Source organism: Penicillium citrinum (genome assembly GCF_028827155.1).
Source record: "Penicillium citrinum strain IBT 23319 chromosome Unknown utg000003l:1.0-4596430.0:1.0-4598250.0, whole genome shotgun sequence".
In the NCBI taxonomy this organism is placed as follows: domain Eukaryota; kingdom Fungi; phylum Ascomycota; class Eurotiomycetes; order Eurotiales; family Aspergillaceae; genus Penicillium; species Penicillium citrinum.
Window position 1 is genome coordinate 202553 of NW_026622688.1, and position 16506 is coordinate 219058.

Consider the following 16506-nt stretch of genomic DNA (forward strand, 5'->3'; position numbering starts at 1 on the left):
GGACACAACCGCAGATATTGTTCGTTCCAGATACTCCTGATCGTCAAGAGCATGTACTACCATGAAGAGAATGCTAGACGTCTTATCCTTGTATATTACAGGCAAGGGCTACGATGTGGAGTCAAATTCCCTCGCCAAGGGAAAGCAACCGATGGGGATATAGATAGATAGACAGATCAATGGCAGAAGGATGTTTTGAGGTATCGATTTTGGAAGGATTGAACCAGAGTATACTATTCCACTTTGTATCAAAGTAGTTCAACTCTCGAGATCTGAATCAAGTCCCCAATGTAATCTTTCGCTAATTTATCATTGATGGTGATCACAGAATCAATTCAAAAAGCTCTTCATTATCCACATTGGCTTTTGGGTGCTCATCCTGATTCACTCAGTGGAAATGTCGGCGTCTTATACCGTAAAAGATCGAAATGCTACTGCCATCCACATACATTAGTGTAGCGTGGGTCAAGTAATATGTAATTGATCGTCGAAAGTGGAGATCCTTTGATACTGGATGTACATACAGATGTATTTCAAGTTCTTTGGAGCTCCATTCAGATCGGCCCTTTTATCACAATATATACTTAAAACGCAAACCAATCTGCGCACGCTGGTAAATTTCTCATAATATGGATTACCTTCTTTTTATTTTATTTTTTTAACTATAAGCCTGAGATGGCTACTGCTAAACGCCGCGTAAAGTATATCCCACGTGACTGTTGTCGGGCCAACCACCACCTGTCAACAAATCCCCAGCCTCCCCAGCGAGCCACTCCAACCTCCTCATTTTCGAGGTTTGAGAAAAGGCTGCCGTCGACGTCTGTGTATCTTCCCACTCTTCCAATCTCTCATTTCAACTACTAAATACATCTCCAGGGAGACACGCATCTTTTTCCAACACCAACACTTCCAAATCCCCCTGGACCGAATACTTCCATTTTGATCTGGCGTTGATCTTTAGTTCAAGGTAAGCCATCTATCACGACCTGGGAATGTGTCAACCTTAACTCACATTCCATCAGAGTCTTGTCCTGAGCCCTGCGCTCTTGACCGCTCTCATCATTCGCCATGGCGCCCGTCCTGCCAATTGGGGATTCCCCCCGACATTCCAGTGATGTCTGTAGAGGCTCGTGATACTCCACAAGACTCTCTACTAGATGCCACTCCGACATTCAACTACAATACCCTCGTTGCCCGTGCCGATTCGACCACTACTAGCGCGACAACAAAACCTGTCCGTGGGCAGGGTACAGTAAGCCCAAATAGCATCAAAATGCAGGGCCTTATGGCCCTCTTTGCTCTCATCGGTGCCGCCTTCGTCATAGCTGGTATCTGGTTCTTCTTTTGGGCCAAAAATGGCGGGTTTCATTGGCGCAAAGGAGACTGGGATGACTACAAATCCACTGTATTGCGTCGAAAGGGACCCGATGGCCGAACTCTCAGTAACGCTACTAAGAGTACCAAACTAGGCGGCGGCAGTGTCGTCGGCAAGGGCTACAGTGATGATGGTTACAGCTACACGGATTATGATACCTATGCCGAGACCGCGACACAAATGACCGAAGAAAAGCCCAAGAAGAAGAAGCGTAATTTCAGAGAAACGGCCAAGCAGAAGTTCCTGCGCCGTCACAAGGATGAGCGTTACGAAGGCGAAGCTGACGATGATGTTCGTGCATACCGCGAAGAGAAGCCCGCTCGTATTGGTGGAATGAACAGAGAAGCCGATGGGACATATCATGGTAGTGACTACGATTCATCTGCTGTCCCCAGCAATTACCAACAAAGTGAGATGAGTGAAGTCCGAGACTACGCATACGAAAAGCCCCGCGAGCAACCTCGTCGCTCTCATCGCGGTACTCACCGGAGTACTCGGGATTTCTCCTTCACTGCCGGCAGTGAAGACATCCTCAGCCAAACCACAGAAGAATCTCACCTCCGCGACCCCTCTCAACGTCGTCAAAATCGCCGACGAGACCGTGAACATCGCCGCAGTCAAGCTCCTCCTTCTGCACCTTCTTCCCGCACCAGCAGTCCCCGCAAGAAAGACCGTCGCTCTATGCCAGGACACTTCACTGAGCCATTGGACTTCTCTTCTGCCGGTACTCGCTCGGAGTACCAGTACTCCAATGTCGATACTGAGGAATCTTCCGGTACGAAGAGTTATCACCATCCGATCCCCGGTCTCACCAAGGGCTACCGTCGGGATGGTCGTGATGAACGAAGCCACCGTCGCCGTCGTGATAGTCTGAGTGACAGTGACTAAGACTAATAATGTAGCCATGTTTACTTTTGTGTTTTGTTCTTGATAATTTTGCAAAGAGAATGATTGATGCACTGGATATATGGAATTGATGATACCTACTTTAGGGTTTATAGGATTTATTGATCGAGCGTTACTTTTTGTTGGAATATGGCTGGATGGCTATGGGATATTATACTAGGAATGTACATAACGATGAATTTGGAATATTACGGACTGGAATATCCTTCTATACTTGTATTCTCTAGATCAATTCTTTTATTTCATTTTATTTTTTTCTAATTTTTTTTGATCAATACTGATTGCTTTAGTATGTTTACTGAATGACTAATCAATCATGCAGGTCCAACTGCATTTTTGACTCTCGAATCTTCCAATCTGAGGGGGTTCGTGGACGGTTGATTAATGGATTATTTGCATATTTCTCACATGCCATGCAGAATCTCACATGGAATTGATCTTTTCTTCCGGGGAATTCTGGGTGAAATAGCTTGCGTCGGCATTTATACTCGTTTTCCCCCTTTCGCTACTTATCGGCCTTTTCCTTGTTTTCTTCACCTTCAACAAATCTTTCTCCGCAAATGGACCATTCGGAATCTTCACCGTCTACAAAGACGCAAGTCCATTCTTCAAGTCAACGCAATGATGATTTTGAAGAACAGGAACAGCCGAGAATGGCATTTTCAGAAGCTCAGATTAAAGAAGCGACACAACGCGAACATAACATGTCTATTCCCACCGCATTCCGGCTTTACTCCAAAGCCGTTTCATGGTCCATTGTGTTATCTACCGCAGTCATAATGGAAGGATATGACCTTCTTCTAATCTTTTCCTTTTTCGCCTTTGAGCCGTGGACAAGGAAATATGGCAAATTGCAGCCAGATGGTACTTACGCTCTATCCGCAGCCTGGCAGTCCGGGCTTAACAACGGAGCATCAGTCGGTGAAATAATCGGCCTGTTCATCAACGGATTTGTCGCAGAGAGATTTGGATATCGAAAGACTATGATTGGCGCCCTATTTTTGACTATCGTCTTTATCTTCATACCATTCTTCGCGCCGACCGTCGAGGTTCTGCAAGTCGGTCTCATCTTAATGGGAATTCCGTGGGGTATTTTCCAGATACTTCCAGTATCATACGCATCTGAAGTATGCCCTGTATCTCTTCGAGGTCATTTGACAGCCTATATCAATCTCTGCTGGGTGATCGGCCAGCTCATTTCGTCCGGAGTTCTAAGATCTCTACTGACTCGAACCGATCAATGGTCATATCGTATTCCTTACGCTCTGCAGTGGATGTGGCCGGTCCCGCTCATTGTGGCTATTGCTTTTGCACCCGAATCGCCGTGGTGGCATATTCGGCGTGGTAATAGAGATGGAGCGAAGGCCGCTCTTCACTCCCTTACGGCCCGTCATACAGACGACGCAGTTGACCTAGAGGCTGCCGTCGAAGTGATGGCATATACCAATAAACTCGAAGAAAAGGCCACGAAAGATGCAAGCATTGTCGACTGTTTCAAAGGTCATAACCTTCGTCGGACAGAAATTTGCTGCTTCACATCGATCACGTCGATAATCTCCGGTACAACTTTAATGGGCAATTCCACATATTTCTTCGAGCAAGCCGGCATGGACCCAACAAATGCATTTGATCTGACCATGGCCCAATATGCGATTGGAATCGTGGGTATTGTCTTCGCCTGGTTGATAATGACCCGTTTCGGCCGCAGACCGCAATACATCTCTGGACTCTTCCTTCAGTTTATTTTCTTGGTCGGAATCGGAATCACAGGCGTTGTCGACCCGGGAAATAAAAATGTTTCATGGGCTACAGGTGCGCTTCTATTAGCTTTTTCGCTGGTCTACCAGTCCACTGTCGGTCCACTATGCTATTCCATTATCTCCGAGATGTCATCCGTCAGACTTCGTGCTCAAACCACCAGTCTAGCCTGGAATGTTTACAATATCTTCAAGATCATCAACGGTGTTCTTACCCCGTATATGATCAACCCCACGGCCTGGAACTGGCAAGCGAAGGCCGGGTTTTTCTGGGGTGGACTATGTTTACTTTCGTTCGTTTGGGCGTTTTTCCGGCTTCCCGAGACGAAAGGGCGGACATATGCCGAGCTTGATATTCTATTTGAACGAGGGGTGAGTGCTCGGAAGTTTGCTAGTAGCTCGGTAGATATATTTTCTAGTAAACTATACGAAGAATCAGAGGAATTCCAGAATGATCTGATACTTCCCAGTGACAGGAGAGACAATGTTATCAGAAATGAGAAGCGTGGAGATGGAGATGGAGATGGAGATGGAGAGATGGTTGGGGGTCACCGAGTTGGGCAAAGAGAGGACTTAGTATAGTCTAGTCACTGCTCCTTTCAATATAAATATCAGAATACAAGTTTGCCATGACGATATGGATTCACAAGCTGGCCAATCATTCTAAATCAAGCTTTCTCCTCTCAAGGTGGAGAGTAAAATGACCTGAATCAAGACGGATTGAATTTAATCCAGGCCAGGTCCATTCAACCTGGATCATTATCTCAACCAATTAATGGCGATTCTTCAATTTACTCAGTGGACCTGCTCGCTGATTTACCCAATTAGGCAATTCAGGGCGCCGTTGGTCGCCACAAAGCAAGACTTGTTAACCGCCGTGAGGGAGGGGGGGGGGGTTTGTATGTACAGTATAAAGGTATTCTGGAATCGCTGTTGATTTCCATTCTATTTTACATTTACCAACACATATCCAATTCAATTCAACAAATATGTCGCATTCAAAAGAGTGGCAGAAGATGATCCGGGGTGAGCCCTACTGGGCAGGCGATGAAGATCTACAAGAGAATCGCGCCCGATGCAAGAAAGCCTGTGAAGAGTTCAATGCCGCCGGCACCGCTTCTCGACGACGTAAAGTTGAACTATGGCGAAAGTAAGATTTTAAAAATTACCACCCATCGGCTGCGATATTCTCCAGATGAGACGCAACTGGTCTAGAATCGAATAGAACCGTCACTGATCGTTTGTCTCTTACAGCATAATCATGGATACTCGACCAATGCCCCCCGTCAACCCAGACCCGAAAGTAGACGAAGCTCTCTTTGACGAGACAGATCCAGTCGTTGATGGACCGATCTCTGTGGATCACGGATTGAATTTCAGAGTTGGCAAAGGGTCATTCCTTAATTTTAACCTTCTCGTCCTCGATACCTGTCTCATCACCATTGGCGAGCGCGTACTCTTCGGACCGAATGTTTGCATATATGGCGCGACACATCCGATGGATCCAGCTAAGCGAATGGGTCTCAAGGGCCCTGAAGCTGGTAAAGAGGTTCATATTGAAGATGATGTCTGGATTGGAGGTAGTGCCATCATTTTGGCTGGTGTTCGGGTTGGGAAGGGAAGTACTGTTGGAGCTGGCTCGGTGGTTACTAGGGTATGATTGGAAGACTCAGTTACTAAGTATTATATTGGATATCTTCAAGCTGACTCGTGAATAGGATGTACCTCCATTCCATTTTGTTGCTGGAAACCCGGCACGAGTGATTCGACGGGTTGAGACTGAGATGGACCCAGAGCAACAATAGATAATAGACCTGATGTGATATAGACTACTGACTATTAAACAATAGAATCATGATCAAATTGGGTTGAAAGTGTGTTGTATAATACCCGACGGGAATTGAAGAGAGCCGCTTTCAAGTACTATACAACTGTACTCCCTCTGAGCATTGCTCTGATCCAACTGGAAGTTTAAAGTGTGACTTTGAATACTCCTAGCCATTCGGAGATATAAATACAAACAAATCAAAAATCCCCTTAGTACCATCCAATCCAATCCGACGTATCCGGTTTGTAACATTCTGGAACATCATATTGGCATGTGGCCCAATTGATTGTCTTTTCTATCACGCAAGGATGAAAAACACCTCAGATTCAACCAGAATGACGTGCCGAGGAGAACACCAGCTGATTTCCAAGCAATCTTTTTTATCACAAATCCACGTCCTGTTCATAATAATATAACAAGATCCATGATTGTTACAATTCCACTCGATTCTATTCCATAAATAAGATCATCAATTCTGATCAGCTATCCCTCTCATAGCGCACCGCGCGTATTCACAGGCGCTGTGTTTAGTCACCCATCAACATTTACCATGACCACAGAAGAAATCCGACCGTTACTAGCACCAGAAAATCGTCAAAATGATCACCAGCTCGCCGTTTCCACAGATTTAACCGATAGATTCCCAGATAGTCTCCCTGGGTCGAACCACAGTAAAAATCTCCGTTGGTCCAGCGCATATATCCTCGTGGTATCGCGTGTGATAGGAAGTGGCATCTTCGCTACTCCAGGGTCGATAGTCAAATCAACAGGAAGTATCGGTCTCACTCTCCTCGTATGGATTTTCGGCACAATCCTAGCTGCATGTGGACTCTCCATCTCAATGGAGTATGGATGCATGCTTCCTCGTTCGGGGGGAGACAAGGTAGGTAGAAAGATCTCCACCATTCATGACGGTACGATATAGTTACTTCGAACATATGACTAAACGCTTTCAATTTCCAGGTGTACCTGGAGTATACATATCCACGACCGAGGTTTCTCGCATCCACATTAATTGCCGTGCAAGCCGTTGTGCTTGGTTTCACAGCGAGTAATTGCATAATTTTCGCCAAGTATACACTTTTCGCGCTGAATATTGAACCAACAGATCTCCAACATAAAGCACTCGCTGTCGGTCTGCTAACAGCTATCACGATAATCCACGGCTGCTTCTTACGAACTGGGATTGTCATTCAAAATGCGTTGGGTTGGGTTAAGATCTTCTTGATTGGAGCTATGTCGCTTACTGGATTATGGGTGATTCTCCTCCAGTTCTTCGGAAACTCGCATCAAGTTACACGGCCTGGATCTTCCAGCCATTATCTGCATTCGTGGGATTCTATGTGGGAAGGCTCGAATTGGAGTTGGGGTTTACTTTCGACCTCCCTTTTCAAAGTGTTCTATTCCTATGCAGGATTGAACAATATCAATAATGTTCTCAGTGAAGTACACAATCCTATTCAGACAATCAAAACGGTCTGTCCATCGGCTCTGTTAACGGCGGGTGGTTTATACCTGTTGGCAAATCTGTCGTATCTTCTCGTCATTCCCTTTGAAGATATCAAACATAGCGGGGAACTCGTTGGCGCACTACTTTTCGAGCGGCTGTTTGGAGACAGTATTGGAAGAGTATTATTCCCTCTTGCAATTGCCATATCCGCCGCCGGTAATGTGATGGTTGTGACATTTGCTCTGGTATATCTTTTCCCGCCGTGGTCGCATATAGCTTCTAACTACAATTCTAATTACGATTCTAGGCTCGAGTTAACCAAGAAATCGCCCGACAAGGCTTTTTACCATGGCAAAAGATAATATCATCTTCAAAACCCTTCAACACTCCTCTTGGAGGACTTATCGTCCATTACATCCCATCTCTACTCGTCATTGCTCTACCTCCACAAGGAGACGTCTACAATTTCATCTTAGATGTAGAAGGATACCCAGGTCAATTATTCGCGTTGGCGATAACCATCGGCCTTTTAATCTTGCGATATAAAGAACCAAATCGACCTCGGCCTTTTAAGGCATGGATACCTGCTGTTTGGCTGCGTGTATTTGTCTGTTTGGCTCTATTGGCAGCGCCATTTGTACCACCTCCCAATTGGAAAGGTGATGTCGACTTTTTTTATGCGACGTATGCCATTGTTGGAATCGGAGTGTACGTTTATCCCCGACTGGTGATGGAGTCATCCTTGCTAATATACTCGTGCAGTATCATTTTCGCTGTTATATATTGGTATGTATGGACTGTGCTTTTACCTAGATGGGGAGGATACAAATTGGAGGAATCCGTAGAAGTCTTGAATGATGGGACAACTATCGTTCGACTTGAGCGAACGAAGTAGGGCTGGGACTTTGATTGTTTCCAAACACATGGGCACGCCACATTGGGCTTTGCTTTTGCTTTCTTTTTTTTTATGTTCGTTCTCGAAGACCGAGGCAGCGAGACACATTGGTCTTGATTGTTGATGAAGCAATGATATTTTTTTGGACAAATAGATTGATTGAGCGAGCAGCAGAGCTGATTACTGGCCGGTATAGTTCTAGATAGAATATCTCGTTTCCTTTTAAAGGAGAAAGTTGGCATATCCATCTAAGTAGGTGCATATATAATCTCTGGGTAATGGCATTACACGCAGTAATTGAACTGATTCTAAGCTGCAGAATCATGTATTGCCACTGAATCCCCACAAAAGCCTCGGCGAACAGTGTGGGGTGCATATTGGTCATCAAGTACGGAGTAGTACCGCTCGAGAATAGCAAAATTTCCGATGGAACTCGTATTTAAGTTAAAAGCAATTCGCTTCACATCGATCATCTCTGTATCCGCAATCCCACTTCATTATAAACATTCTACAACATGTCCCAGCGAAAGTACTCAGACGAACAGCTTGAAGTATACCTCAAGCGCATCTCGTACCCTGCTGCCAAACCAGGACTCTCTTTGGTCCAAATTGTCCGTCAAAATATCGAGCAAGATGCCCTTGCTACTTTATGTGATCTGCAACGGAGACATCTTACCTCAATTCCTTGGGGAAATTCGGCCTTGCATTACTCGCAACATCACACGATCTCTATAGATCCGGACAGTTTGTTTGAAAAGTTGGTCGAACGCCGATTGGACGGTTATTGTATGGAGAATACAGGGATCTTTCAAATCATCCTGCGATCTCTGGGCTACTTCGTATATGCTACAGGTGGTAGAGTAGGCCATGCTGCAGCTACCGGGGTTGATAATGGATTATTCACCCAATTGTATGGTCTTCATCTGTTTGCTCGAGGATCGACTGGCTGACCATGATATTATAGGAGCCACATGGCTTTGATTGTCATGATTGAGGGGATCAAATATATGGTCAGTTCTGTCTATGATGCGCAGCTCCAATATCTCAACCAGTTAGTGGTTTTCACTCTAATGACTCAAACGGGTCGATGTCGGGTTTGGCACCAATTGTGCTACTGCGCCTTTGCCTTTACAAGAAGGGGCATTAGCTACGCGCATCGCACCATCCGAAATGCGCCTCATCAAGGATTCTCTCGTTGAATGCACCGATAAGAGCCAAAAGGTCTGGATCTACCAAGTCAGACATAACCCGGAAAGCGAGTGGCTGTCAATGACCTGCTTCTACGACATGGAGTTCTTGCCACAGGATTTCGAACTCATGAATTTCGCTACTAGTCAGAAGAGAACGAGCTGGTTTACTCAATCGTTCGTGTGCACGCGAATGATCCTTGACGCAGCCGGAGAAGAAATCATCGGGCAATACATCCTGGCCGGGAGAGATATCAAGAGAAGATTGCATGGACAGACGGAACATGTTCAAGCTCTTGGGAAAGAAGAGGACCGGGTCAAGGGCCTAGCGGAATTCTTCGACATGAACCTTCGAGCCAATGAGATCCAAGGGATTCGCGGGATGACCTCGGAGATCAAATAGGTCACGCGGAGAACTACCAATATTGTGGGAGAAAGGAACGATTGGAAGGGTATGTATGATACAGCGATGTTTCTAGAAATTGCGTTGGAAGGTATGTAGAGTGATCGAGAAACATTGAACGCGCAGAAAGGTAGATAATAGGATAGACGTCGGAATTTTGAGGCTTAGAACATCCGCCTTTCGATCTGTGGTGATGATTGATGAATCAGTAAACTGTTAATAGCCCCAGAGTGTATTTTAATATGGATATTTGGTTTCTTCCTACCTTCCAAGTGTTGCTCAGCTCAAAGCCAGGTGGCGCTTGCGGGTTACTGGATTGTCCTCTCCATGATCCGGTCAGACGGAGGTCACGCTCCATCACTGTTTCAGTTGTTAGTCTCGGTGTAGTATTTCGAATCCAGTGCGGATTTTCCCCAAATCAATTGACTCGTTTTCGGTGGTGCACGGTGGTGCTCGTCGCAATTGGACATCACTTACTTTGCTATTTCAAAAGGTTAGCCGATGAGTTCAGACCCGACCGCAGCCGATGGAGTTGAGGCACAACTTACTCTATCCCACAGATCCTTGTTCCAACGGGCCTTCTTGCCGTCATTTCCAAGCTTCTTGGTGTAGTAAAGACCAACACCAGTCACACCGAACATCTGTCAATCGTGAGTAATAGCTCGACAGGGACTGGCCGAGGAATGTGTCGGAAGGACATACGGCGGTGATGATGCCCCATGGCAGGAGAGCCTCGAAAGGAACAGGCATAATGAGGATCTGAAGAAGAGGGAAACAAAAAGAGAGAATCCAACAAGAAGAAATCACCGAGTTCCGGCTGGACTGTGTTGATTTCACACGGTGGAGGGGGTTCGCAAGTGCAAGCGGAGGCAAGCGGCGATTTGCGAGGTCTGCGCGGTCCCAAAGGGGATTAGCGCGTCCTGAGTCAGCCACTGCAACGACACTCCCCAAAGGGCCAAGGGGGAAAGCAGAGCGCATTCGATTGCCAAAGGAATTCTATCTGGACGTGGTTTGTCCATCGACGCGTTTTGTGCATATCTAGGTCCCGCGCTCTACTGGACTTTCTTTGGACGAGGTACTTATTTCTCTGCGACACGTGTTTGCGACCTGTAACATCCCCCCGAACTGACAGTCTCTTGCTGCTCTTTAGCTACATTGCGCTCGAACCACCTCGACTTGCGACCAATATTACTCGTTGTGAAGCTGGAACCCGCCTTGATAGTTTGCCTGGATCTTCACTACTACAACTTAGGCTCCAGATGCACCCCCGGTCAAAACCGACGTGAGCGGGGTGGCTCTGTAGCTTATCTCGATTGGCACTTGAACAAAGACAGACATCGCCTCGCTCCCCCCTCACCCGCCCGAGTCTTTGCGCGTCTAGTGTGACGACCCTTTTCACCCGACCTGGCGACTGCGGTAGCTCTGAGAATGGCGGCGACGGGGCCGCCAGTTAATGAGGATCCGGGAAAGCTCGATCCGCCTGTAGACCAGGTCGACAGTGACCTGGATGCCGAAGGGGAAGAGGAGACCGACTTGTATCATATGGATCAGCAGCTCCAAGATGCGGTTCACCGAGCATATACTGGAGAAGTGGCTGAAGAGGATGGCAGTGACGAGCATGGCGAAACAGCGCGCCTTGGCGAGACGAACGCGCCGGTCGATGGCGAAGATGACGAAACAGAGCCAGTCGGCGCTGTGAAAGTTATGGATGATGATGCATCTTCGGGAGCTGAGTCTGAAGCTGCAGACGCAGATGCAGATGCAGATGGGGAAGCAGACTCGGCCTTTGAAGATGACAATGATCGAGACGTCTCAGCTGCGGAACCTAGTGAATCTGATTCAGCGGGGGAAGAAGAGGAAGAATGGGAAGCAGAAAGCAATGGGCAAGAGGATGCAGATACCGATAATCGAAGCCGTGTGATATGCATGTGAGTACCAGGGGGGAACAACTCTACTCTGTGTACAGGATCGGTAGCCAGACTGAGCCTGTGAACTGACATAAATCTATACAGGTTCTGCAGTCAAGACGAGGAACATGATCCGGGTGAGGATTTTGAAGAATGGCTGACCTGTACTACTTGTGGTGATCATTGTAAGTGAATTTATGCGGGGGGCGGCCGGAGCTAAAAGCTTAAGCCTCCCTCTTTCGCCCGATTTTACTGGTTGCTGACTCGGCATCCCGACAGCTCATCGGCAATGCGCTCGCGATCAAGAAGCATTCAGTGATTCAGAAGGTAAGTGGATCTGGCGTTTCAAACAAAAGCCCAATGTCCCCGGGTCCTTACCGATGGGGCCCACTCGCTAACGTGGGAGCATGTAGATCCTTGGAAATGTCTCTCTTGTCGTGGAAATCAATCAGCCTCTGACCCTGTTGAGACTCAGACGTCTGGCTCCAGGGCCACGCCATATATGAAAAGGGAGCTTATGCCGGCTCATGTGGGAAGAGAAGGGTCTGACTTTCACTCTATCTTCGATACCAATATCAGCGACGAATTGTTGAATAGTTCGCGGTCATTACGGAAGAGGAAGGCATCATCAGCTGATGCTGACGAACATATTCCCGTGCTCAGGAAGCGACGGCGACAAATTGAGCTGCTGGGTGGCGCTGAGATCTTTATGCAGAATGGCGCCGATGGTACTGAGGAATCTCGCTCGGTGCGACCGCGACGGACTCGTGGAGTCGATCGAGAACATTGCCGGGTTGTTTCCAAACAACATGGCAAACTCGTAGTGGGATTTCGGCTGAACGAGAATAAAGTCTCTCGAATTCTCACTACGCAAAGCCGACCGAGACGCAGTCATAAAAAGAAGCTCCCAAAGCCGGCGCCGACACCACAAGAACCCCAAGCTCATTTCGCCCCAATCCCCCCTGCTCCCTACAACTACTTCACTCCATTCACGGATCGAGACGTTGACGATGCTAAAAAGCCCTATGGGGGCATACTATCAGAAGCCGAAGCAGACACCACGAAGACTCTACCCTTGCAGAACGACCGAGATAAGTTCGAGATTGCTCGTCAAAAAGCCGAAGAAGAATGGCAACGGCGAGTACGAGATGCAGAGTTGAATGGTGAAGCGACACCAACTGCGTCAGCCAAAGTGTCTGGACCACCTTCAAAGATCAAATACATCAACTTCGGTGGCTTTGAGATCGAGACTTGGTATGCTGCGCCTTATCCCGAAGAGTATAGCCGCAATCGTGTGCTATACATCTGTGAGTTTTGTCTCAAGTATATGAACTCCGATTATGTTGCCTGGCGGCATAAGCTCAAGTGCCCTGCCAAACATCCGCCTGGCGATGAGATCTATCGCGATGGGTCAATCTCAATCTTCGAAGTGGACGGACGGAAGAATCCTGTCTACTGCCAAAATCTCTGTCTTCTTGCTAAACTATTCCTTGGCTCTAAAACTCTTTATTACGATGTCGAACCGTTCTTGTTCTATGTCATGAGCGAGTATGACGATCTTGGATGTCATTTTGTTGGCTACTTTAGCAAGGAGAAACGACCAAGCTCCGCCAACAACGTCTCATGTATTCTCACTCTCCCTATTCATCAACGCAAAGGCTACGGCAACCTCCTGATTGATTTTTCCTACCTTCTCACCCGCATCGAGGGCAAAAGCGGATCGCCCGAAAAGCCTCTCTCCGACATGGGCTTGGTCTCATATCGAAACTATTGGCGGTTGATACTCTCCTATCAACTTCGCGACCTCAAAACTCCCATCAGTATTGCAGACCTCTCTGACCGGACAGGTATGACTGCAGATGATATTGTGTCCGCACTGGAAGGGCTTCGGGCTCTCGTGCGGGATCCAATCACTAAGACCTATGCATTCCGGCTGGATACCAAGTATTTTGAGGAGGTAATCCACCATTGGGAAAGCAAAGGCTATGTCACACTAAACCCAGATGCATTGCTCTGGACCCCTTATATCATGGGCCGGAATAATCAGACCCATTTCGACCGCGCTCCACTTCATGCTGTCGCTCCAAGAGAGGACATCGACGAGGAAGAAGAGGAAGACGAAGAGTCAGCCACGAAATTGGCCGCCAACGGAGTCGAAGAGCCGGAAATCAATGGTGTTGGGCCAGACAGTCTAGGAGACTCCGCTGGTCCGCCTTCTACGGCGCTCATGCAGCCCAATGGCATCCATGAGCCTGAAACCGCCGAGCCTCCCCTTCCCAACCCTGCTGCTGGTATCCCTCCATCTCGATTCGAATTGTGGCCCCCCAGTGCATGTACCTCCGGTGTCTAAGCGGAAGCTCGGTCGCCCCTTTGGCACTAAACATTCTTCTCGACCTTCGATGACTCCAACAGCTACCCGTACGAGTGGTCGTAATACTCCCCGACGAGCATCTGGTCTACCACTGTTCACACCTACCACGAATACCCCCATGCGCCGCGGTCGAAGCGCCAAGAATCCAGATTCTCCAGTCGCAGAATCAACTCCCACACAAACTAACGGTGTTGATCCAGACGAGGAGGCGGTTGTGGATGAGGAGACCATGCTAGACCCGAGCCCCGAAGATCTCGGACTTGTCATGGAAAACACATCAGAAGGCAGAAAGACAACCAAGCAGGCCAATGGAGTAGTAGCCGACGAAGACGAAGATGCCGATGGGGAACCCGATGAACCTTTGGAGGCAAATGGGGTCGAAGAGGACGAAGCCACAGTTGAAGACTTACCCAAGACACCCGGGAAAAAGTCGAAGTCGAAATCGAAATCGAAATCAAATTCCCACTCCCCTGGAACAGCAGTTTCACAGCGTTCCAGGGGGAAACAATCCGAAAATCATCCAAAGACCCCACAATCTGTCAGTCGAAAGGCTCTCGTTGAAAAGATTCAAGTGATGATTCCCGTGGAGACTGGGTCGACTCCCAAGAAAGGGTCAGCTACTACCCCGACGGCCAACACCAACGGTATTGATCCTGATCTAGATGCTGAAGGAGAAGACGATCCCGACGCAGACGGTGAATACGAAGTAGACGGTGACGTGGTCATGGAAACATGAGTATTGCCACGTAGCATCTGAACCGGCGTTTTTTTATGATTGAACTTGATTTGGGTTTTTTCTTATCTTTTCCATCTTTATCTTTTTTTTTCCTACTCCCTCTCTTCTTTTTCTGACCCTTCCACTTCCGCTTCTTTTCTGAATGTCATAAATGGACACTTCTTGTATCCCAGCTTCATTTTTACTATTTTCTCTTTGGGGCTCATGGTTATTTGACGAAGACCCGGTTGTGCAGGCATGTTGCTCGGTGCTTTGGGCTTTTCGATTGTTCAGCCAGGGGCGTAGGTGGTGCTTGGCGTTTGTTGGCTATTATTTAATCCATATCTTCAATTGTATTATTTATCTGTGCAATATACTATGAGTATGTTAGAACCTAGTATACTAGGTAGTAATCGGAGTATTCTATATTAAATGCCCTGAATGCCTATTCAACCCTGCAGACGAATCTAGTAGATTCTGTCTGACCCTTGGCTCTCGAACCGTGCCATTTGACATCTCTGAATTGATTGACTGGTTGTACTACTAACTAACTATACTTGACTGTATACTAGTTAACTAACCAATTACTATATTTGTCAATATTGTGCGGTTCATTAGGGCCGAGCGCCCGCACGGCCTCTGTCAAACTCAATTGTCACGGGGCACAAACATGTCAATACTGGCAGGTACTTATTAGTACTATCTTAGATAGTTATAGTGTACAGTAATAGAGTCCATACTCTGCATACTCTTCATAATCTACCTAGTACAAACTCAGCATATTGATACTGTGAACAGATCTGACCTATGTATCAAGGGATATTCTACAGTATAATAACGCGCAGATATGAAGTCTACGGATCCACTCGGAGAATTTGATCAGTCAATCCATCTACCCAGTACCTATTCATGGAAATTATCTAATAAACTATTCAATAAATATAGTGGGCATTGTTCCAAAGTACGAGTAAATAAGGAGAATAGTCTAATACTATTGTAGATCTATCATGATCGTCGTTGGCCCACGGAACACGCAATTTAAGCATAATCGACGTAGCGTTTGAGGGTGCCGTGGTTCTGGACGGGCATGCCGCTGTCAGTACTAGTGTACCACAGTTCTAGTATATCTGCCATGAACAGTGGATGTTAATGTTAATGTTGATATTGATATTCAATCAATTATATTCCCATATATTCAATATATACAATATAACGTTCTACCATGCCTTCAGTCACAAGTCATTTAATCTCAAAGTATTCTCTGTCTTGCTGACTGAAAGTTCCCACTAATTAAATTTCCCGGGCCACTTCATCATCCCCACGCTCTGCCTAGTTTCTCCCCCCCCTGTTTTTTAAGGGTTTCCGAGTCCAGAAATTTCCTGCTCCTCTTCTTGCTTTCCTTTTTTCTTTTCTTTTTCTCTTCTGCTTTTTTTTTCCTCAAAAACTTCTGGACTTCTCCTGGTTCGCCCAACTTTCTCCTTTCTTTTCTTTTGTCGGACCACCAACGCCCATCCTATGGGGATCCCTCCTGGACCGACGCTAAAAGTCGGAGCTCAGATGAACAACTTGACAGGTTCCACGTCTAATACCTGAGCTCCATTGTCTCATCTAATTCCGGTGATTACCCGTGATGCTTGTCCGTAAGTCTTATACCTGCAGTAGCCAGGACGGTTATCGACAGGATGCATCAAGGCACGACGCAGCACGATCAG

General features: G+C 46.9%; 7 protein-coding genes across 7 annotated transcripts; 6 read left to right on the top strand and 1 right to left on the bottom strand.

Annotated features, from left to right (window-relative positions):
* Positions 1 to 1114: 1114 nt before the first annotated feature.
* On the top strand, positions 1115 to 2263 carry N7469_003350 (uncharacterized protein; the record flags this gene model as incomplete). Its single annotated transcript, XM_056642270.1, has 1 exon — positions 1115 to 2263. The coding sequence occupies one exon, from the start codon at positions 1115 to 1117 to the stop codon at positions 2261 to 2263; it is 1149 nt and encodes a 382-aa protein (XP_056501682.1).
* Positions 2264 to 2841: 578 nt separating this feature from the next.
* On the top strand, positions 2842 to 4620 carry N7469_003351 (Major facilitator superfamily domain general substrate transporter; the record flags this gene model as incomplete). The annotated part of the gene is made up of 1 exon (XM_056642271.1): positions 2842 to 4620. One exon carries the CDS (start codon positions 2842 to 2844, stop codon positions 4618 to 4620), a length of 1779 nt encoding a protein of 592 aa, XP_056501683.1.
* Positions 4621 to 5027: 407 nt separating this feature from the next.
* N7469_003352 (sugar O-acetyltransferase) lies at positions 5028 to 5843 on the top strand (the record flags this gene model as incomplete). Its single annotated transcript, XM_056642272.1, has 3 exons — positions 5028 to 5188; positions 5293 to 5692; positions 5757 to 5843. 3 exons carry the CDS (start codon positions 5028 to 5030, stop codon positions 5841 to 5843), a joined length of 648 nt encoding a protein of 215 aa, XP_056501684.1.
* A 573-nt stretch (positions 5844 to 6416) lies between these two features.
* N7469_003353 (putative methionine permease) lies at positions 6417 to 8211 on the top strand (the record flags this gene model as incomplete). Its single annotated transcript, XM_056642273.1, has 4 exons — positions 6417 to 6749; positions 6830 to 7561; positions 7624 to 8024; positions 8079 to 8211. 4 exons carry the CDS (start codon positions 6417 to 6419, stop codon positions 8209 to 8211), a joined length of 1599 nt encoding a protein of 532 aa, XP_056501685.1.
* Positions 8212 to 8726: 515 nt separating this feature from the next.
* On the top strand, positions 8727 to 9801 carry N7469_003354 (Arylamine N-acetyltransferase; the record flags this gene model as incomplete). Its single annotated transcript, XM_056642274.1, has 3 exons — positions 8727 to 9121; positions 9176 to 9294; positions 9347 to 9801. The coding sequence occupies 3 exons, from the start codon at positions 8727 to 8729 to the stop codon at positions 9799 to 9801; spliced, it is 969 nt and encodes a 322-aa protein (XP_056501686.1).
* Positions 9802 to 9873: 72 nt separating this feature from the next.
* On the bottom strand, positions 9874 to 10779 carry N7469_003355 (NADH dehydrogenase [ubiquinone] 1 alpha subcomplex subunit 1; the record flags this gene model as incomplete). Its single annotated transcript, XM_056642275.1, has 5 exons — positions 9874 to 10014; positions 10067 to 10161; positions 10279 to 10282; positions 10350 to 10442; positions 10504 to 10779. 5 exons carry the CDS (start codon positions 10777 to 10779, stop codon positions 9874 to 9876), a joined length of 609 nt encoding a protein of 202 aa, XP_056501687.1.
* Positions 10780 to 11229: 450 nt separating this feature from the next.
* Positions 11230 to 14815, top strand: N7469_003356 (uncharacterized protein; the record flags this gene model as incomplete). The annotated part of the gene is made up of 5 exons (XM_056642276.1): positions 11230 to 11729; positions 11814 to 11893; positions 11988 to 12035; positions 12065 to 13999; positions 14037 to 14815. 5 exons carry the CDS (start codon positions 11230 to 11232, stop codon positions 14813 to 14815), a joined length of 3342 nt encoding a protein of 1113 aa, XP_056501688.1.
* Between the last annotated feature and the right edge of the window lie 1691 nt (positions 14816 to 16506).